Source organism: Apis laboriosa, unplaced genomic scaffold (genome assembly GCF_014066325.1).
Source record: "Apis laboriosa isolate Shangri-la unplaced genomic scaffold, ASM1406632v1 scaffold11_cov152, whole genome shotgun sequence".
Lineage (NCBI taxonomy): Eukaryota > Metazoa > Arthropoda > Insecta > Hymenoptera > Apidae > Apis > Apis laboriosa.
In genome coordinates this window covers 1517276-1540367 of record NW_025221020.1, presented here as the reverse complement: position 1 = coordinate 1540367, position 23092 = coordinate 1517276, and the positions used below count along the sequence as shown (strand labels likewise).

Here is a 23092-nt window from a genome sequence, read left to right as displayed (position 1 = left end):
GGGGGAGGGGGGGTGAGCCCTGTTATTAAGGAGGCCGGCCATACCATTTCCTGCGGGATACTTGGCGTCGCTGTCCTCCTCTCTCAAATTAATAGCCTTATATTCCCCCTTAAAACCCATCCCAAACGTTCTCTTTCCGTTTCGACAATCGGACGGGTGCGGACCTATATATAAAACTAGTGGTGGTGGTGTCCGTTTTATATAGAGGATAGTTAAGGAAACGAAAGGAAAGAGAGAGGGGGGGGGGGGAAAGGAATGAAGATTTCTATTGAAATCACGGTTCCATTGTTTGGTGGCGTGCAGGGATATTCGATATCGTTTGAACGAAAAGATATCGATAACGGGCTTCTCTCTCTCCGTCGTTTTAGTTTTTCCCCTCCTCGTTACGAATGAGAAAGGATCGACCCTTAATATTTTTTTTTCCACCGGAAACGGAAGAAGACGCGTATTTCGTATTATCGTGGACCGATAACGAATTTTAATCGCGTGCTCGAGAAGGGAGATAGTAATAGTAGTAATAGTAGTAGTTCAGGGATTGTCCCCGAAAATTGAATACGATACACAGGGCATGGTTTGGAAAGTGGAAAACCGCGTTGAAGGATCTAGCACGGGACACGAATGAAACGACAAAAGGATGAGATGTCGACTGGATCGAAGCCAACCGCGATTGTGCGAGGCTCGCGAAAATTTCAGTCACGGAAGACGGGGAGACCGTACAAAGAGAGAGAGAGAGAGAGAGAAAGGGAAAAAGAGAAGGGGGAAGCGGAACCAGCGGAGGAAAGGAAAAAAAGCATCGTCTAGACAGGAGCTTCCGGTATCGCTCGAACACACGACGTTAAAGAGATACTCGGCCAGCGGAGTATCCCCGTCGACTCGTTCCACCTGGCCCTACGGTCATCGACTAACCAAGGTGGATGACCCCATTTGTGGCGTCGCTAGCTGTCGTTCCCTCTTACCCACTACCCTCCCCCCCCCTCCCCAACCAGAAATCCGATTAATATGTGTCCCGTGCACACGCCGACCAATCGATTTCGGTTCCTCCTCCTCCTCCTCCTCCTCCTCCCCCTCCTCCTTTCATCCCCTTCTCTTTCCGTAATTTACTCCGGATTTATCCGGGGTAACCGGATAAAAGGAAGCTCTTTGTTTTCCGTTTCGTGCCTCTCTTGTACTATTTGGTTTCGCGGGACACACCCTGTATACATGCATATATGAATATATATATATATATATATATACGCATGCTCGTCGTTTAACTCGACCGTCGCGGTTATTAGCCCTGGGACATACTATTTAAAGCGAGTAGTTACCGAGCCACCGCTGTTAACGCGTCCCCAAGGAGTCGCGCGTCCAAGTATGCCGACATGGCTTACCTTTGGTAAACAAAGGGGAGACGGATCTTACGCCAAGTTACATACATTCGGAATGTCTCTCCTCCGTCTATCTCCGTAAACTCGACGACTGTTCGGACGAGACGCGAGAGACACGGGTTTACCGGTGCTCGGGGAGAGATTCGAGAGATTTCCCCTTTTTCGGAATTACTCGTAATCGTGAACGCGATTTTAGAGGGCCGGTCTCTCCGTTTGTCGGCCTCCTCGAGAGGCCCTTCGAACGCCTCTTCTCCCCGGCTTCCCCATTATATTCCGTTCCACCGCTTCTCTCCTCCTCCTCCTCCTCCTCCTCCTCCTCCTCCTTTTTCACGCAACTCGAACTGGCCTCGAGGTCGGCCCCGATTTCCTTGCCGTTTGTTTTCGGTGGCCGCCCTTCGTGCCGCTTCCTGCCCCCTCCCCCCTTCCCTCCTCCGATCGGCCAATTCCCCGAAACTGGGACACAATCCTGCATCCGGGTATCGCGTTCACCCTCTTCCCGCGTATCGCGTTTCCAAATTCTAATCCCCGTTGAGGAAGAGGGGAGGGGAGGGGGAAGTGGATTCGATACCCGACACCGGGCGGGGGTGGGGGGTGGAAACGCGATCGCGAGTAAATTGGAACGATTGGGATGCGAGGGGGGGGAGCGGTGGATTAGGCGGAGGAAACGCGATCGCCAACGACGGTGGAGGCGGTTAAGACAGAGGAGACGTTTAATCGCGTTTCGCGTGTTGGTGGAGGCCTCGTCTCTGGCGTTTTCCGCCTTTCGTGCGGCGCTCCTTTCCCCTCCCTGTCGCCGCTCCTTTAACGAGGCGAGAGCACGGGAACGACAAACGTTACGTTGCGCGGCTAATTTATATACGATCGGCGTCGTCGTCTCGTGTTCGATCCGTTGAATCGGCGCACGCAACCGATTTTACCGAACCGTGTCCTCCGCCGTTCTTGCGATCGGTCGATTCGCAACGGAATCGGAATTTTTATTTACGGCGCTCATCGTCCAAGGGATCGGTCAGGGAATTAATCTCGAAATATACGCGTTTAAACGCCGATTCCGATCGATTTCCGACCCCCTCCGCTGTAAACCGAGCGTCGTGTAAATCGACTTTTTCGCCCCCCAGAGGGACGCGCCGCCCGTTTATAATTCGCCTCGATATTTTCGAACGTGAAACGTCGGATGATACGCGTCCCCCGTGTATCGTGTCCAGGGATCGTGTAACAGGGATCGTAGGCCTCGAGATGGAAAACGGATCGTTTTCCCTTTCCCTTCGCGTTGAAGGAGGGAGAAAAGGATTCGAGTCGAAAATTCGCATAAATCAAGAGTACAATCGGCGCGGCTGGACGAGTTTCGGCAAAATCCTTTTTCTTCTTCTTCTTTCCACCCGGGAATATAAAAATAATAATTATATTAATAATAAAATAAAATTCACGCGGGAAAATAACGCGAATCTCGATCTAGGAAATGATTATTTATCGCGAAACTCGATCGTTGGCCGAATTTATGCGAGTGGCAAGAAGCACGACGGTTATTATCACGATTTTTCGATTTTGGAAAATGTGGAAATTTTATTAGCTAGATGACGGTTGGACGGCGGGCGATCAAGAGGGGAGCGGTTGTTTGTTGGAAGAAAGTATTCCAGGTTGGCGGGAAAGTTGGAAGATTTACGGCAGAAAACATGACGGATTTTTATTTTATTTATTGTTAAGGATGGGGCCGAGGGGAACGCCTCTCATTTCCCGTTCGGCCGAGGAACCCGTTCGCGATCGATCGAGGAGCAACGAAGCGGAACCATTATCCGAGCCGCTCGAATCATCGATGGTAACCGGTTCCGTTGGTATGCAAAAAGTGGCAATTAGTCGGAACGATGCGAGCCGGTGAGAATATACGATCATTCGCAATCTTGTATAGTTATAGCGTTAACATTGTTGCGAGCTTGTAACAACTCGTAGCCGCCGTATACGTTACGCCCGTTCCCTCCCCTCGCTGGACGCGACGGTGACGCGACGGACGCGTATAAGCGACGCGCGCCACGACGAGAATCTTCGATGCCCGATCGTCTCTCTCTCTCTCTCCTCCCAGCATCACCCCGCCACTTTCTTCGCGTCTTTCAACGTAGGAATTTTCCATCGCGGGTCCCGCTGGGTCTAGAGGTGGCTCCTTGTCCCAAGGTACCGGTTTGCCAATGATTTAACTTCTTCGAGGCCTGCGCGAATCCTGTGAGAAGATTCCAAGGAACGCGAGTGAAAAAATTACCTACTAAATTCCAACCACGCCGACTTCCAATCCCTCTTTCCGTCTCTCTTACTCTTCCTCGATGAAGAAAGAGAGAGAAGAAAGAGGGATTCGCGAACGAAGGAAGGATCGTTCTCGAAGGAGCTCGAAAATATAGGAAAAACCGCGAGGAAGCGGATGAGAGGGGGGAGGGCATAACACTCCTTCGAGTACCCTGGCCTTTGGGTGAATGGCTAATAACCTTGAGGAGAGCGTCTGGAATGCGGTGTCCGTTGAAATTTTTTTTCGAGCGAGCGAGCGAGCGAGCGAGCGCGCGCGCGCGCGCGCCATCCCCTCCAGATTCCGTTTGCGCGGCTCCGGTGGTAATCGAAACGGCGGCCGGTTGCGATTTTGCCGCGTTCGCGTGGCAAAAGCGAGTTGGCCGATCGGTAGCCGGCCCGATGCAGCAGTTGCCCGAGAGACCACGATTCACACCTGCTAACGACTCCGTTAATAGAACCGGCTCGCTCCTTTTCTCTCTCTCGCTCTCTCTCTCTCTCTCTCTCTCTCTCTCTCGCTATTAACCTCTCGCCGCGGCCAACCTCGCGCCCGTAAACCGTAACCGCATGTGTGTGTACTTTCCTCCTCGCGATACGCCCTTCCTTCCTTCCTTCCTTCGTTCCCCCTCGACCACCGTGAAAAAAAGAGGAAGAAAAAGAGAAAGAAATAGAAAAAGAGGAAGGAAGAAGAACGCGTTCGCTCGAGAAATTGTATCCTTCCAGTCTATTTATAAACGCACCGTTTACAACGGATAGACGGACGGCGTGTATATACCGTACCGTACCGTACGTACGTAGCGTAAACGTCGAAATTTCACTCCTCCTTTCTTCTCCTCCTTCATTCATTCCCTCGGACGCGTCGCTGATCCGATTCGATCTTTCTCGGTTACCGATAATACGGTAGTCTATCTATATACACGCGGAAAGTGGATAAAGATCGATATATATATCTATATATATAGATGTATGGAGCGATGGTATTTCCGAGGCGAGTTATACCGAGTGTGTGACTCGTGTCGCGGATCGCGTAGGCGGCCCGCCATTTTCCACGAGCGATAGGCTCGAGAGGGAGGGTATAACCTGGGGGGAGGTACTCGATTGGAGCCGTCTTCGTTTCTATCCTTAGTCGTAATGTAAGCGTGTACAGGTGGTTTATTTATAAACTCGTACGCGACGCAAAAAGCAGTGGTTGATCGGTGTGCACGTACGGTTGACGCGGCTCGCCGGTTGATCGAAAACAGCGGGAAGAGGGAGAGGGGGGGAGAGAGAGACGCTTTTAATAGACTCCAGAGGGTACCGCGATCAACGCCCGATACCGCAACTTTTATTTTCAGTGGATCGCGTCAACTATTCGAGCGTCAACCCTCTCGATATCCACCGCCCTGTCTCTTTCTTTCTCTTTCTTTCTCTCTCTCTCTCTCTCTCGTTTCACATCTTATTTTTAACTTTCCGACCAACCAACCAACGTCGTCGTCGTCGTAGTCGTTATCATCATAGGTGGCGGCTATCAAAATTTTCCTCTTCGATTTCTTTCTGATTTCTTTCGAGGGCGACAATATCTACGAAAAATTTCTCTCCATGATTCGAGATTGCGAATACCGGTGTAGATGAGACTACTCGACTCTCGATTGCTTTCGATCAGGGAAGTTCAGTGACGAGACACGATGCGGGATCGTTGGCAGGGAATTAACTCGATTACTTTACTGTGCGGAGAGGCAGGGATCGATGGGAAGGGACTCGTCGAGTTTCGCGGAATCGGCGATGATCCCCCTCTCTAGGGGGGGGGGGGATCTGGGACGAAACTACGAACTAGCTTCTTTCTCTCTTTTCTTCTTTCTCTTTTTTCGTGGAAAGGTTTTTTTTAATTGCCCGGCCGCTTTTGTCCTCCCCTCCCCTTCCACTTTCCCCTTCGTTCGAGTCCAGTTACCGAGACGCTCGATAATTTTTATTTCCCTTAATAACAGACGGCGCCTCGTACCCGTTGTCAATAGCGGCCTTGATCCACGCCCCGATACGCATAATCAAAAATTCCCCGACGTTGCCCCGACCGATGTGTGTTGGTTAATTTCATAGCTCGAGGTCATCGAGGTACGATACGCACGCAAGATTTTTTTCTTTTTTTTTTTTCTTTTTCTTTTTTTTTAGCGCGGCAACCCCGAGAGAAAGGGATCTTTTCTTCCGCGAAGATCGAAATAATCCCACCCACCCCCCAAAGCCCTTCCCTTCTCTCATTTCATTTCGTTATCGATATCTTATTAAGCAACGTCATCTATTATTCGAACTCGTTCCTCCTCCCCCTTTTTTTTTTTACTTTTTCGAATTTCGTCGAATCGTTGAATGTCTTCGTTGGAGGAGAGGGGCCCGAATTTCGTTCCAAGCGATTGAAACACTCCGTCTCTCGCGATTCTCACATTTTTATTATTATTATTATTATTATTATTATTATTATTATTATTATTATTTGGGTGGAAGGCACAGCTGCGAAGAGACGGGAGTAAATCTTGTAGCTTTCTTCTGGGTCGTTTTACAGTTACACCGCGGTAAGTCGGCTCGTTCTGGCGGCAGATCTCAGAGGCCGGTTCTGCATAAATTTTCGACAGTCTCTCGCTTCTTCTACCGAGTTGCCGCATACCTTTTTTTTCTCTCTCTCTCTCTCTCTCTCTCTCGCTTCACCCCGCCCGCTCTCCCTCCCTGTCCTCTCTCCCCCCACATTATACCAGGTTATAGGAATTATCGGGATTTCGAGCCAACGAGAAACGCACGTCGGTTAACGCGCAGATTTTTTTTTTTTCGTCGACGGTTTTGACGACGGCCAAGCAACTACTAAGTAGAGACGGTTGCCGCCAGGGACCGTTTCGATCCCTCTTCGAAGGACGAAGAAAGAAATCTCGCCCCTTGCTTTCGGAAAAAAAAGAAGAAATAATCGTTCGAGAAAGAGAATTATTTTATTTCTTTCCTCTCTCTCTCTCTCTCTCGAGGTTTGCTCGCTCGATTCGAAACTCGACTTCTCCTCGCTCTCATGCCCATGTAGCAGCGAACGTTGAAAGATTTCTAATGGGTTTCGCCTCTCTTGCGGATTATCACTTTCTTGCCCGTGGACGTGCCCCGTTTTGATATTCCCGATAACCGGTCGGCCGGTGCTACTTTGCGTCTATAATGCACGGTAAACATGCGCGATTTGCATACGTGGCCCGCCTTTTCACTCAGCCTCCACGAATAATCCACGCATTCGTTACGAAGAGGGAAAAAAAAAAAAAAAAAAAAAGAAGAGGGAAAAAGCGGATTACGTATGTATTGGCGCGAAGAAGAAAAAAAGAAAGAAAGAAAGAAAGAAAGAAAAAGAGAAAAAATGGCACGGAACACGATGTTCGCGTTTAAGAATCTTTCTTTGCGGCGAACACGCAACGATGAAACTAGGCTAGACGATATCGTCGCTTCGTGCCAGACGAAAATTCTAAATTCGCGTTATCTACTCCTCGGGTAGAAAGTCAAATTTGACACGATTCGCGAGTCTCTCTCTCTCTCTCTCTCTCTACACGACACGATTTCACGGTATTTGCGTAGAATCAATATCGGTTGGATGGAGACGATAAGATATCCGACGTTTCGAGTGGTCTCCAACACCTTGCTCCGCGAGAAGGTGAACTTCGAAAGCGAGAGCGAACAGGAACGCGAAGAAAAGTTTTTAGTTTTTTTTTTCCCCCCCTTTCGATCGAGTCGTCATCGATTTTCGATTTCCAAATTTCAACCGATTCTTCGAACCGAAGCGAATCGAGAGAAGCATCGCATTTTTTCGACGAATCCGATGTTCGATGCTCGGATCGCAACTTTTCGAGACGCATTTTCGCGATTCCTGGTGTAAGCCGTGTCCGCGAGGATTACATTATACCGACGTTTCACCGACATCGCAGATAGCTACTTCGCCGCTACGGATCGAGTGACACGTTATATATATATATATATATATATATACACGGCTCGAACGATTCTCAAATTTTTTCGAAAAACGGTATAAAAAGAATGCCACCGATTCTATCCCCTTTTCCGAACGCGAAATAATGGTCGGATCGACGATGGAATCGAGACGAATAAGTCGAGTCGAAAGCTTGGGATCGAAGGAGAAATAAGAAAAATTGGTAAAAGTAAGCGGTATCGAACGATCGATGCACGGCGACCCGTGGAAACGTGGCGCAACCGTGGCGCGATCAGCGTTACGCGGCGAACGCGTTGGATATTAACGCGAGCTTTTTCTTATTCTTTTTGTTTCGTTTCGTTCGAACCGAACGAGAAATCGAATTTTCTGTGCCGAGTTGCGCGGAGGCGAGAAGTCGGCGGGTATCGGCGACAAATCGACGGTTTCCAAGGAGAGAAAGCGAACGTTTCGCGATGAGGGATTTCGCGATAGGATACACGATGCGTAAATACGAGGGAAACCCGTTTCGGTGGAGGGAAAAACGCGTTGATAAGTTGCGATAGTTGGCCGGCAGAGGAGTAGTTTGCCGCGTTATCGGTAGATCGTTGAGGACTTATCGTTGGCTGATACGTGGTTGCCGGCCTCGTCCAACCACGTTCAACGGTGTGAACGATGCTTTACGAGCGGAGTAGTTTCGCCTTTTGTTTTTTTCCTTCTTCTTCTTCTTCCTCTTCTTCTTCTTCTTTTTTTTTTTTTTGTTTTCGGGCGAAACCGACAGATGGTGACACTGTAGCCGAGTCGTGACGAGTAGTTTTTCGGCAACGCGAGACAAAACGGCGCGCGTTCGCTTCTTTTTTTTTTTTTCTTTCTTTCTTTCTTTTATTTTTTTTCGTTTTATTCGTTTCCGCGTCGCATCGTATCATTGTATCCGTTATTGCTACTTTTTTTTTTTTTTTTTTAATTTGAAACAATAATACAATCGAACACGGATATTCCACCATGGGTGGAAGATAGCCAGCTAGCAAGTATTTACTCGAACGATTGGCTGGCTATTTTAAAAACGTCAAGGTTCACGATTGATCGGCAAATGAACGAACGGCGATAATCCGTGGTTATTGCTACTCGGTTCGACAATGTTCTATTCGGCGACGATATTTTTCTTCTTTTTTTTTTTTTTTTTCTTTTTTCTTTTCCTCAATTTTAATTGCAAAGCGCAAAATTATAGCTGGGAAAAATAATGGAGAGTAATAAATGTCGGTGATAAATACGGCCTGGAGGGCGTTACGATGCTATCCGATTCAATTTTCGTTCAAGGAAAACGACTGGCTGATCCAACGCGATTGCGATGCACTCGATTTCCACCGCACTCTTTCGACTCGCTGCGAGCGACTCGTATACTCGTATACTCGCGGCGTTGAAAAATCGCTCGATATCGGCGAAAATAGATTTTCCTCTCTTTCTTTCTTCCTTCCTTCCTTCTTTACAACAAACGGAAAGGAAAGGCAAACGGCTCGGTTTACCTCCGCGATTCTCGACTCGATCCGACCTACTTATTATTCCCTTTGGGGAAACAGAACAGCCGAACCGTTTCTCCTTAAAACGTCGTCTCCGTATTTAAAACTAAATCGCTGTTTCAATAATATTTTTCGAAATTTCCAACGAAGAGAGGCGATCCAAAAACCTTCCTGTTCCTTGGTATTCTCTTCGAGTAACGATTAGAAAGAATAACAGTAATAATAATAATAATAATAATAATAATAATAATAACAATAATAATAATAATAATAATAATGGAGCGCGCAGAGATAGGTAGAGAGACGGTAGATCGAGAGCTTGGCCGTTACTCGGTTTCGCGAATGGCACGAGAGGCGGCCGACGCACGGCCGAGGAACGTATCCAGGAACAATGGGCTATAATTAACCTTAGGGTTAGAAAGCGAGGGCTATCTACAGGCGTCACGACATATGGCGATAAAACGAGGCGACGCGTGGCTCGTAGATCGGCTCGAGGAGGCTCGCGCCCTCGTGTTTATCCCAATGCCAGCCGCCGGGGTATATTTTTAGCGCAACCCGTTACAGTTGACCGCGACGCGTCCACTCTCTCTCGTCACCGTCGACGTCGCCGTCGACGTCGTTCCAGCCCACGATACGATACGATACACGGAACAAATCCACGGATCGTACACCATCCATTCATCTCTCTTTCTCTCTCTCTCTCTCTCTCTCTCTCTCGATCCTTCGCCGCTCCTCCCCCGAAGGCGGATAATTGCCTTGCCTCGAGAGGGAGAGGGAGAGGATCCCGTTTGTTATCGCCGAATTATACCTGGAACGGTGGCTAATAAGAACGATTGGAATGGCTGTGCGTGGATCCGGTTCGGCGGAGACGGAGGCAGAGGCGGGGTGGGGGAGGGAACGGATATCAACGATCTACTAGGTCTTGCCTCTCGACCTTGCCTCCCGGTCAGTCCGTCCAAGCTTCAAATGACTCGTAATGAAACGGTGCCGCTTGATTCACTCGATCCAACGAGGTTTCGCTCGTCCACCACCACGGTTTGAGGGAGAGAAGAAGGTTTCTACTTTCCCCTTCTCGCTTCGAAAAATTTCTCTCATTCTCCCTCCATCCCCTCTTTTCTGTTCCAGTGTGCCAAAGCATAGACATAAGAAACGCCGTGCGTCACTTCTCAAGACTGAAGGGATGCCGACTAGTCGAAGGATTCGTACAAATTTTGCTGATCGACAACGCCGAGTCATCCGAGTACACCAACATCTCTTTCCCGGAGCTGAGAGAGATCACCGGATACCTGCTTCTCTATAGGTATCCTTTCTATCCAACGATATATATATATATTAAATATAATTACTTAATAAATTTCTTTTTTATTCATTTATTATATATATATATAGTATAACTACTATTACATTTAATTTCCAATTAAAAAATTTAATTATTTAATATATATAATTATTTATATCATAATATATTTTATTATAGTAATATTAATTTCAGCAATTTTATTAATCTTAAATAAATAAATTTCAATAAAAAAAAAAATAGACTATGAAAAAAGATCACCATTTGAGTGTGGATTTAATCCAATTACTAAAGCAAACCTCCCATTCTCATTTTTTTTAATCACAATAATATTTTTAATTTTTGATGTAGAAATTATTTTATTTATACCAGTAATCTTTAAAATTAAAATCATATATAACAATAATCTCATTCGTATTAATTATGATTTTTCTAGTAAGATTAGTATTTACATTATTATTAGAATGAGGGAATAACTTCATATTTTTAATTTTTGATGTAGAAATTATTTTATTTATATAATTATTTTATTTATAGTAATCTTCTATTTAAAATCATATACAATAATAATCTCATTTGTATTAATTATGATTTTTCTAGTAAGATTAGTATTATTATTAGAATGAGGGAATAACTTGAAACTATTGTTTTATATATATATATATATATATATATATATATATAAAACATCGTTCGATTCGATTCGTTCCGTGTGAATCGCGCGGAGGATCGAAGAGGAGGAGGAGGAGGAGGAAGCCGGCGAGATTTGGAACCGTTTCGAGCTAGAGAAACCCGTTCTTACTATTACCAGGGTGTCGAGGGACGGGTGTTTTTACGACGGTTCGTCAAACTTTTCCCCGTCGATCTCGCCGGCTCCTTCCTCGACACGGCCATTTTACGAGCGCGTAGTAAGGCGGCGAAACGAGATGCTCGCGCACCTCCTCCCCTCCTCCCTCTTTCTTTCTTTGTCCCTCTCTCTTTTTAGGGTAAAAGGGTTGCGCAGCATCGGTCGCCTGTTCCCCAACCTGACCGTGATCCGTGGCCACTCTCTGTTCATCAACTACGCCCTCGTGGCTTTCGAGATGATGAATCTGCAGGAGATCGGGCTGCACAGCTTAACCACCATCGTGAGGGGCTCCGTCCGTTTCGAGAAGAACCCCGCGCTCTGCTACGTGGACACGATCGACTGGGACCTGATCGCCAAGGCTGGCAAAGGGGAGCACGTGATCGCGGTAAGTTGATCCGAAAATAACGAACCGAACGGGAACGGGAGGGGAGGGGAGAAGGAAGGGCGTATTATTCGACGACGAACGAAGGAAGGAAGGAGAAGAGAGAGAGAGAGAGAGAGAGAGAGAGAGAGAGAAGAAGAGATTCGAACGGAATGGGAAGGGGGGGAGGAAATTTCAACCTTTGGGGGGAAAGTATCGTCCCGATATCTATCCATTTATATACGTTGGCACGGGAATCGCCGTGGGGGAAGGGAGAAGATAGAGAGGGAATAGCGGCTAATGGCGGCGCCTTGCGGCTGGCCAACTCGACACGCCGCCGCCTTCTTGCCAGAAATTCGAGCATATCGGGATGGAGGGAGGGGGGGGGGAGGATATAACAAGGGTCATTATTCCATTCTACAACGGAGCAACGAACGAACGAGTCTCCCCGAGAGTTTGGCATCCGTCCCCGCATCGGTAAACAATCGCGCCCTAATAAATAATCCGAAGAATATATCCGGAATATATTCACTTTCCCCCCCCACCCCTCCCCTCGAATTCGAAACTCCTTTCCAGGGAGGAAAGGAGTGCCCTTCTGGATATTCGACTCGAGCGGGGGAGGCAATAATATCAGCCTGTTTCGGTGTAAATCAAAGGGAATCACAATCACGGCTGCTGGCTCACAGCTCGCGACGCGCCACTATTTCTGGCCGGCAGACCGACCGACTGTCCTCGCACCGCGGGATAATAATATCGTCATCTCGTTCGCGAAGAGGTGAACCGGGAGGGAAGGAGGGTGGGGAGGAGGAGAGAAGTCGTTCCCGTTGCCCGACGGTATAACGCGACGACGACCTATCGAGATTTTCGCCAGGAACGGCCGCGATTTCTTGAAATAAATCGGAAGGGACTTTGTGCTCGGGATAAAAATCGTCGAATCAGAGATTATTTCGTAAAAAATTTTCACGATGCAGTGAGAGAAATCTATTTTTGCGAGATCTATTGTTCGAGTTATTTTTTTCCCCCCTCCGATATTTCTTTTTTTTTTTTTTTTTTTTTCTCGAAAGGAGATTGTTATCCTTCGCTTTCACGTCGGCCGTTTTATCCGTCAAAATAGGAATTCGCTTTAACGTTTAACCGGGCGTGCACGGTCGCGAAAACGTCGGCTGTCGGTTGCCGCGCGCGGAAGACAAAACACCGGCTGGCAAACGCGACACAATGTTTGGTTCGAGTACACAACGAGTGACGAGTGAAAATAAAGCAACAATAATTCCTGAATGCAACGCGTAACGCGTAGCGTGTACAAAATGCTCATCCCTGTCTTCTCTCTGAAAGCTCGATGCGTAACACGAGAGCCGCGTGTGTATAAAGCGTGCATGTGCACGCCGTTGGTCTTATTGTCCGCGACGACGCGCGAGCGATGCCTGCAAACGGTCGCCAATCAACGAACAAATCTATCGCGGTAGTTATTCGTGGATAGGGGAATTCGAATCGTTGACTCGATCGATAAAACAGGAACGAAATGGGTCGTGACTCGATTACACCGAAAGAAGAAAAATATCCTTCTTCGTTGTTTCTCGATTCGTTTCGAAACGTTTTCGAAATGTTTCGAAAAAAGTGGAGGAAAGGGTGGGGGGAAAAAAAGAGTAAAAACAGAAAAAAGTTTGAAGTTGTAGAGTAAAACCGAAAGTAAAACCGAGACCATCGAGTCGAAAGGCAAAACACGAGCGTGACGTACGAGCGCTCGTAACGCGAATTGCAACCGATAACGAGGCAGAACGACGCACTCGAGGATCACGTGTTTCACATTTTGGAAACGAACGAGTGCTCCCTCTCGACAGTCAACTGCTTCGCTGCAAATTCGTGGACGAAGAACGCGGCTTCCCTGTTACGTTGTTGCACGCTTTCAATTGCGTTTTTTTTTTCCAACTGCGAATTTCAATCTATTTTCCGACTATCCGGTATCGTTGCTCGAATCTTGTAGGAATCGTTGCACGAACGTTGGCCTTACTTCGTAATCTCGAGAAATTCGAACGCTCCATTTAAAAAGATGTAACGATTATACCTTCGACTCGATTTCGACGGAGAGGTAAAACGAACGATATTTTTCACGCTCCGTTTCGCTTCCATATTCTCTTTCTCTCTCTCTCTTTCTCTCTTTTTCTCCGTTTGCCCTCTTACAAACGTTGTCGAGGATGGTTGAAAAGTCGATAGTGGTTTGAGACTTGTTGAAGGAGACTACTATTCTACGTCAAAAAAAAAAGGGAAGGACTCGCCGCCTCGATCGGATCTCTTGAAAGAATCGCGTGTGAAAAAGTGCGTGCGTGTATGTGTGTGTGTGTGTGGTGCAAAGGCCGACTTGGGACAAATCCCCGGTCTACTAGGATTCCGAGCAATCGTTTCCGGCCAAAAGAGATTCGAATCTCGGGTAAACAGGAAAGAGAGAGAAAGAGAAAGAGAGAGGTTCCCCCTCTCTCTACCTAAAGATTATCGAAGACAACCCGTTCAAATTCTCCCTCTCGTGAAATCTCCTCTCGAAGATTTTCGATCGATCGATCGATTCTCCTTCGAAAATGAAACGAATCGCGCGTTGGCCGCGCGAATTAGACAAGAGGCAGGATACAATGGATACAACGCGATACAATGGATCACGAAGGAGAAACCTAGCGTAGGAGAAGGGTGGGTGGACGTTCCACTTTCGAAACGCGGCCGTGCGCGCCATTCTCGGAAATTTCGATTCTCTCGCGGATCTCTCGTGGACGGAACTACCAGAGTTTACGAGTTTACGAGTTTGGCGGGCGCTGAGTGGATTAAAAAAAAGGGCGTGGAACGGAGCTCCGCTAATTCGCCACGCGATACTACGCCCTGAATTATTCCTCTCGCGAGCCATAGAGACAGAGAGAGAGAGACAAAGAGAGAGAGTAGATGGGAATCGATTTAATAAAAAATATATATATATATATATAAAAAAAATGAAGAGAAACAGAGAGAGTGGTGGACGACGACCCCTTTCAATCGATAACTTTTTATTTAAATTTTCATTGTTCGTTAATGGAAACGCAACGCGCGGCTGTGTTTCGCCCGTGTGCAACGGAAAGAGGGAAGGGGAGGGGGGGACTCTTTATCGATCTCCTCGTAGCTCACGCCTCGTATATTACGCGTCGCGTGCTCTGCCTCTTCCGCGAGATAAATCTGCCCGTTGCTCGCGCCGTCAATCTCTCCCCCTCTTCCCCTCTCGCCGTGCTCGCCGCTCTTTTCACCAGCCGTTCAGCAATTTCGGCGGCTAATTATCTGTAATTTCGCGATCGGGAAGAAGAGATACGTGTCACCTGGCCTTCGATGAATATCGAAAGGATACGTAAGGGAAGGGTGAAAAAAAGTGCTATTTCATGATTTTCTTTTTCTTTTCTTTTTTTTTTTTTTTTTTTNTTTTTTTTTTTTTTTTTTTTTTTTTTTTTTTTTTTTTGTTCTTTGAATAGAGAGAAAAAGTTGCATCTGCTACTTTGTAAGTTCAATGACGATGACATCGACATTTTTTTTTTTTTTTCTTTTCTTTTTTCGATATCAAAATTTATCTTCTTCGATCAATTTTTGCATTATACATGCGGACGCGAAATGACGTGCAATTTTCTCCCTTCTCTCTCGACCAATGTATATAATTACTTTTCTTCTTCTTCTTTTTTTTTTTTTTTTTTTTTCTTTCGAAATTAAAAATCCACACATCACGGCGCGCGCGCATTACTTGAACACACGTTCAAAGTGGATGATATAAAAAAAAGGGCAAAATTTAATTGAAGTTGAAGTTGCTAAGAATAAAGTTGCTTCGACAATTTTTTTTTTTTTTTTTTTTTATATATTCAAAGCATCGAGTCACCGTATAAATAACTTTATACGGCGGCTTTATACAGACGAGCTTATATATATAAGATATACATATCGATCATAACGAAGCTAGGAATAAAAACGTTGTTCGAACTCCGGAGTAATTATTTAAAGTAACTTTATCATTATTTTTAACCGGTTATTTTTTCTTTCTTTTCTTTTTTTCTTTTTTCAATCGTCCAACCGTGTCCACTCACGAAACCATGGAACAAAACCGCAAATACAAACGATACATCTAACTAACATCTATGTAAAGAGGAGACGAGAACGGATAGAGAAGAGAGAAGAGATCGTGACCTGTTGATCACGTATATAATAGACGAGAAAGATCTCTCATTATATTCCCCGTTCAAATCGAGGTTTCGAGTTAAACTCGCTCGGCTCAACCGATTTAAAACGATTCTTAGAGAGCGAGCGAGCGAGAGAGAGAGAGAGAGAGAGAGAGAGAGAGAGAGAGAGAAGGGGAGGGGAGATGCGCCCGTTGAACGCGTTACGAAATCATAGCTCGAGTTTCTCTCTGTCCGTTAGGGCTCTGTCTCGCAACCTCCGGAGCCATGGGAATCCTGATAAATATCTCATTTCTCCGAGGCGAGTCGATAGGACGGCGGGAGGCTTGTCGCGGGAGCGGGTCGCGAGGGTGATCGATGGAACGTGACCGGGTCAGAGGGTTAATTAGTTTCCGGCTGGCGTGCTAAAAAATTCGAGCGTGTCGAGGGTCGAGGGTCGAGGGTTCGTCGCCAAGTTTCGAGCTTTCAACCGAGATCGTCCACAGTTATCGTATTCTACTCCACACCGATCCCATTCCGGCTTTGGAAAAAATTCGTTTTTATTTTTTCCCCTCCTTTTTTTTATCCCAATTTTGGAATTTTTTTTTTTTTGTTTTTTCCGTCTCTGTTTTTTCTATATTTCAAATTTTCAAACGAAAAATGCCATCCAACGTTTTCCGTTGGGTTGGAACGTTTTTTTTTTTTTTTTTTTTTTTTTTTTTTGAATTGGAAATGTTTCCCGTGTATGCGAGAGACACGTGAAAAAAAATATACGAAAAAATACATCTTTTTTCCTTTTTCCTTTTTTCCTTTTTTAATCAAAAAAATACAAGTTCGAATCGACGCGTTTCCGCGATATTTTAGATTTTTCGGGAATTTTAATCTAAAAGAAAGTTCTAACTTTGAATATCTTTTTTCTCCCGAAAAAGAAATTGTTCGACTCGATGTTTTTGCTTAGCCTCTCGCGTTTGTAAATCGAAGGAAAGAAAGAAAAGATAAAGATAGGAAGGCAACTTCGACATATATTTGTCGCGACTCGGCTCAACCGTTTACAATGGGAACGAGCGCAAATCGGAAGAGTTTCGTCGCTCCGAGAGAGAAAAACGCTAAGGAAGGAAGGACGTAATCCTAGTTTGCCTAGATGTATATGAAAATAAAAGTTCGGGCCAAGACAAGGGTTTGGGCGAAAAGACGCGTACGTGTACGGCGATAAAAATAAATAATACAAGGCGCCAGACGTATCGATCCGGCCTTTTGCGCTCTCACCAGCCTCCGCGGAACTTGAGGAATTCCCTTGGCTCGCGTATAAGCTAACAAGGGGGCGGCAAACTGCTAGGCCCTTTGTTCGCCGGTTTTTGGTCATCGACACGCCGACGAGATTAAACGAATTCGAACGCCTTCAACCATTTCTCGAGCCGAAAATCTCGAAACGAGATCGATTGAAATACACACACACACATATATATAAATATGTATATATATATATATATACACATATATATATATATATATATATATATATATATATATATATATATATATATATACACACACACGTATCCTGATTTTCCTTGCTTTCTGTTCACAGGGGAACAATCCAAAAAACGGGTGCCCGGTGTGCGAGAAGCACTGTCCGCAAAGACTGACCAAGCAGGATGAATACCTCTGTTGGAACCAGCAACACTGCCAACGAAGTAATTCTTTTCTTTCNTCTCTCTCTCTCTCTCTCTCTCTCTCTCTCTCTCTCTCTCTCTCTCTCTCTCCTTCTTTTTATATCCTGCGAAACGATGACGAAAGATAAAGCGTTAAGCGTTTTAAATGCTCGCAGGGAGACAAAAATGGCACGAATTTGGCGACGTTTCTAACTAACCAAACTTCGGAGGAAACTTTTTTTCGCAGCTGTTTTTCTCAACGTTGGGGCAAAATATCCGAACGCGAGATAAAAGTTGCGGTTTGCGGTTTGCGCTCCCACGCGCTCACCGACGACCCACTCGATCGCCGATTCCACCCGAAATTATCCGATTATTCGTTGGCCTTGCGGCGAACGGAGGGAGGGAGGGAGGGCCTCGCGAAGGGAAAGGGGCGACGTAGGCGGTGGCTCTCGGCCGTGGGCGCCGTACGCCTTCTAAATTACGCCGCGAGGCGGACGCAAATCGACGCTCGAATTAAACCGAAATTTAACCCGATCCTCCTTTTTTCTCTCTCTCTCTCTCCCGTAAAAATAGGCAGAACAGGAGTCTCCTCTTCTTCCTCTTCCTCTTCCTCTCGATGCGCGTTCTATCGATCGTAACGCGGGCACGTTAAGCAAAAGGAGCGTTTTCCCCTTGGGCAAAAATTACGGGGAAAGTTGGAGACGTCGCCGCCACGTGTCCCCCACGGTGAACGTGACGGGACTCTTGGATCTCGACCCAAGCCGCGAGAAAACGGGAGAGGGACGCATCATCGCCGGGGTAAAACCTTGTTTACCTCCCCCGAATATTATTTCACGCGCGTTTCGAAATTCCACCGTCTTCCCTCCGAATTCGTTTGGAAGGAAAGAGCGTAGGCAGCTGGGACTATTACCCATCCCTACCCCTCTGTCTACCCAGGTGATTGACGATTCCCCGGCTTTTTCCAGTCTGCGACCGGAAGTGCGAGAACAACGCATGCGACGAGGCCGGGAATTGTTGCCACTCGTCGTGTCTGGGCACGTGCAGCGGGCCGACGAGTCGCGACTGCACGGTATGCAAGGACGTGGTGACGGCCGAGTCCGAGTGCAGGGAGCGGTGCCCGAACGGTAGCCTGGAATTCATGAATCATCGTTGCATCGACGAGGAGAGATGCCTCCGCATGGAGAAGCCGAAGGAGGTGATGAAGAACGTGAAGAACTTCCCCTACAAGCCTTTCAACGGTAGCTGCGTGATGGAGTGCCCGCCCGGCTACATGGACGACGAGTCGAGCGGGAGGGTCTCGTGCAAGAAGTGCGAGGGATCGTGCCAGAAGGAGTGCGCGGGCGCGAACGTGGACAGCATCGCCTCTGCCCAGAAGCTTCGCGGTTGCACCCACATCACGGGCAGCCTCGAGATCCAGATACGGGGTGGGAAGAACATCGTGAAGGAGTTGGAGGACGGGCTGAGCACGATAGAGGAGATAGACGGTTACCTGAAGATCGTGCGCAGCTTCCCCCTCATATCCCTCAACTTCCTCAAGAATCTTCGAGTGATAAGGGGCAACGACATCGACAACTCCAAGTACACCCTGCTCGTGATGGACAATCAGAATCTGCAGGAGTTGTGGGACTGGAGCTTGCACAAGGAGATGAGGATACTGTCGAAGGAGGGGAGGCCGGGGAAGATATTCTTCCACCTGAATCCTAAACTGTGCCTGTACAAGATCGAGATGCTGAGGGAGAAGGCGGGCCTGGGCCCGTTCACGGATTACGAGGTGGCGCCGAACAGCAACGGGGACAAGGTGGCGTGCAACGTGACCGAGTTGAGGACGAGGGTGGGGAAGAAGTCGCCGTGGGGGGCGGTGATCGAGTGGGAGCCGTTCATCCACCACGACGCGAGATCGCTGCTCGGTTACGTGGTTTACTTCATCGAGGCGCCCAACAGGAACGTGACCATGTACGACGGAAGGGACGCGTGCGGGGGGGACGGCTGGAAGGTGGACGACGTTTCCGCGAGCACCAACTCCTCCCTGATGGACAGCAGGCAGGAGAAGAGCGTGCACACCCACTACTTGTCCCAGCTGAAGCCGTACACCCAGTACGCCTATTACGTGAAGACTTACACGATCGCGACCGAGAGGTCCGGGGCGCAGAGCAACCTCACCTACTTCAGGACTATGCCCGAGGCGCCCAGCTCGCCCAGGTCTCTCATCACGTGGAGCAACTCGAGCAGCGAGTTGATCATGTCCTGGCTACCGCCCCTCCACAACAACGGCAACCTCACCCATTACCGCATCACGGGCAAATGGGAGCCGGACGACCCGAACTTCATCGATCAGCGAAACTATTGCGAGGAACGTGAGTAAATTTCCTTTTTTTCGCGGAAAGGGGGGGGGGGGAAGAGCAGACTTTCCGTACCGATCTCCCCTTTTTCCTCCACAGCCATGATGCTGTCCGACAAGAAACCGATCACCCTCGCCGAGGAGGAGAGGAAACGGATGGAGGAGGAGAAGGAGCAGATGGTGCCCGAAACGGGGACCTGCGAGTGCGCCGATCGGGAGACCGATCAATCTCTAAGGGAGAAAGAGGCGTCGAGCGCGATCGATTTCGAGGACGCGTTGCACAACCAAGTGTACGTGAAACGTAAACCGAGGAGGAAGCGGGACGTCTCGGATATATTGTTCAGGAAAACGAAATCGTTGGATCAGGTAATCAGGATCGATATCTTTCTTCTTCTTTTTTTTTTTTTTTTGCCATTACTTTCCAAGAACGCGAAAAAAAACTCTCGCCCTTTCATAACTCGTTTCTTGCCGGCCGTGCATTGGCAGCCCGTGAACAAGAAGGTGAACGGAACGTATATAACATTCGAGGAGAACGTGCCAAGCACGAATCGTTCCTTCGTGATGAAAGATCTCCGCCACTTCGCCGCGTACAACATCGAGGTGCAGGCGTGCAGGGCGCAGGAGATGAACGACACTTACAAGAAATGCTCGACCAAGAGCATGAGGACGTATCGCACGTTGCCGTTGGAGAGCGCCGACAACATTCCCCCGAATACGTTCAAGATGAGCATATCCGGCGAGAACAACAGCCTCACCATGGTCACGCTTCAATGGGACGAGCCACCGCAGCCCAACGGCCTGATCATCACCTATCAGATCGAGTACAAGAGGGTCGATATACAGAACGTGAGTCCCTCTCTCTCTCTGTCTCTGTTTCATTCTCGGAGAATGAAAAGATTGGAAACGCGTTTTCAGTATAAACCGACCGTGGTGTGCATCACGAGGCGGGACTTCACCAAGGCTGGCAACTCGTACGTCCTGAAGGAGCTTCCAGCGGGGAATTATTCCGTGAAAGTTCGAGCGACGAGCCTCGCGGGGAACGGGGCGTACACCCACGTGAAATACTTCTACATCGAGGAACGGAACACTATGAACACGTTCTGGATAGTGTTCTGGCTCCTGTTCTGCGCCGTCCTCGTCGTCTTCGGCTCGGTCGCTTTCTACGCGTGTAAACGGAAATTTTTGAGGAACGTGCCCAACGTGACGCTGATCGCCACCGTGAATCCCGAGTACGTGAGCACGCCGTACGTATTGGACGAGTGGGAGGTACCCAGGGAGAAGATCGAGATGCTGAGGTCGCTGGGGACAGGCACGTTCGGTATGGTGTACGAGGGAATCGCGAAGGACATCGTGAAAGGGAAGTCGGAGGTTCGTTGCGCCGTGAAGACGGTGAACAAGGACGCGACCGATCGAGAGCGAATCGAGTTTCTCAACGAGGCGTCCGTGATGAAGTGAGTGATCCACCGGCAACAGATCCTCCATCCAACGTATACGTATATATATATATATATTTCTCTCTATCTCGCAGAGGTTTCGACGCTCATCACGTGGTGAAGCTGCTCGGCGTGGTGACCCGTGGTCAGCCAACGTTGGTCATTATGGAGCTGATGGTGAACGGGGATCTGAAGAGGTATCTGAGGAGCCACAGGCCGTGCGAGAACATGTCGAACGCGCCCCCAAAATTGGACAGGATACTGCAGATGGCGATCGAAATAGCGGACGGGATGGCTTATCTGTCCACCAAGAAGTTCGTTCATCGAGATCTGGCGGCCCGAAATTGCATGGTTGCCGAAGACTTGACGGTGAAGGTGGGCGACTTTGGAATGACAAGGGACATCTACGAGAGGGATTATTATAGGAAGGGGAGCAAGGGTTTGTTGCCGGTCAGGTGGATGGCGCCCGAGAGTCTGAAGGACGGTGTGTTCAGCAGCTATTCCGACGTGTGGAGTTACGGTGTCGTTCTCTGGGAGATGGTCACCTTCGCGTCCCAGCCTTATCAAGGTTTATCCAACGAGCAGGTATCGAGTTCGGCCAGTTACAGAAAATCACGGTTCTCTTTGCCCCTCTCTCTCTCTCTCTCTCTCTCTCTCTTACGTTCGATCGATTCCTCTAGGTGCTGCGATACGTGATCGAGGGAGGCGTTATGGAGCGGCCGGAGAATTGCCCCGAGTTGTTGTACGAGTTGATGAAGAGGACCTGGAGGCACAAGGCGACGAGGAGGCCCACGTTCATGGACATAGCGAGCATGTTGCTGAAGCACATCGATCCGGACAGTTTTCAAGAGGTTAGCTTCTATCACAGCCCGGAGGGAGTGGAGGCGAGGAATCAGAACAGGTCCAACTCGCCCCAGACGAATCAGTGAGCGTGCAATATGTTCTTCTTCTTTCTTTCTTTTTCCTCGAGTTTCTTTTCGTTGATACGATACGTTATTCCCAGGCACCTGGAACTGGCCACCTTGCAAGATCTGCAGGAAGAGGAGGCGGAAGGGGAGGAGGATTCCCCGTTACGGCAGGATTTCGGCGACTTTGCCAGCTTCGAGCCGGCCAGCATCAAGAACAGCTTCGGCTCCCGTTTCAGGATGGACTCGTACGGCGAGAATTCGAAAACGATTGCGACCAATTGCCACGACATGAACTCGTCCAACGTCCCGTTGAAGGCCGGCTTCGACGACTTCGACGGCGTCTCCGCGGATTCGATCGCCTCCGCCAAGGACGCGTTGAACCTTCCCTTCGTCGAGGACAGCCTCAAGTCCGTGAGGAGTTCGCCGTTCGTGAACGCGAAGAGCGCGTCCCGCAGCAACCTGAGCCAATTGTCTACGAGCAACAGATCCGCGACCAGCCCCAAGAATCCGAGCGGGAAACGAAGTTTCCTCGGCAGCCCGAACTCGTCCAAGATTGCAGCGAACCCGGATTACGAGAACGGCAGCCCGGAGATCTTGTCCGCGGCCGAGAAGAGGGAGACGGCCCCGCTTCGCCTCGACTTCCCGTCCATCGACGCGATCGACATCGACAACGGGATGGAGAAGAAGGAGGCGTTGTCGCCCGTCGAATACGTGAACAAACCCGAGACGTTGAACAACGGGTACATAGGTGGCACGACCACGTAGTGTTAACGGGGGTTCGCACCCCCGAAACAAGGCCGCGACGTCGAGGGTGCGTTTTTATCGTATGGAGCGTATGAGCACGAGTGGATCGAACCGATCGAAGAAGATCGAAGAAGATCGAAGAGAAAGAAGATCGAGGAAATCGCGCCGTGTTTCGATCGGTGTTTGAACGTTTGAGCGAACGGAGAAGCGAGCGGGTATAAATTATTATATATATTTCTGAAAGGAAAGTCTGACGCCATTCAACCATATGTGTATATATATATATATATATATATATATATATATAT

At 48.2% G+C, this 23092-nt stretch overlaps 1 protein-coding gene across 2 annotated transcripts in view; it reads left to right on the top strand.

Moving 5' to 3' along the window:
- LOC122717260 (insulin-like peptide receptor) overlaps positions 1-23037 on the top strand; it is a 55527-nt gene extending 32490 nt beyond the window's left edge. The window contains exons 3-12 of one of the 2 annotated variants that reach the window (XM_043941160.1): positions 10185-10359; positions 11342-11588; positions 17298-17403; positions 18327-19715; positions 19800-20065; positions 20186-20545; positions 20615-21150; positions 21228-21717; positions 21813-22057; positions 22136-23037. In XM_043941160.1, coding sequence (XP_043797095.1) covers positions 10185-10359; positions 11342-11588; positions 17298-17403; positions 18327-19715; positions 19800-20065; positions 20186-20545; positions 20615-21150; positions 21228-21717; positions 21813-22057; positions 22136-22805 — 4484 coding nt within the window. In that variant the 3' untranslated portion in view covers positions 22806-23037. Of the gene's footprint in view, positions 1-10184; positions 10360-11341; positions 11589-17297; positions 17404-18326; positions 19716-19799; positions 20546-20614; positions 21151-21227; positions 21718-21812; positions 22058-22135 lie in introns of both variants that reach the window. The other variant, XM_043941153.1, reaches the window with a different exon arrangement.
- The last annotated feature ends 55 nt before the right edge of the window (positions 23038-23092 follow it).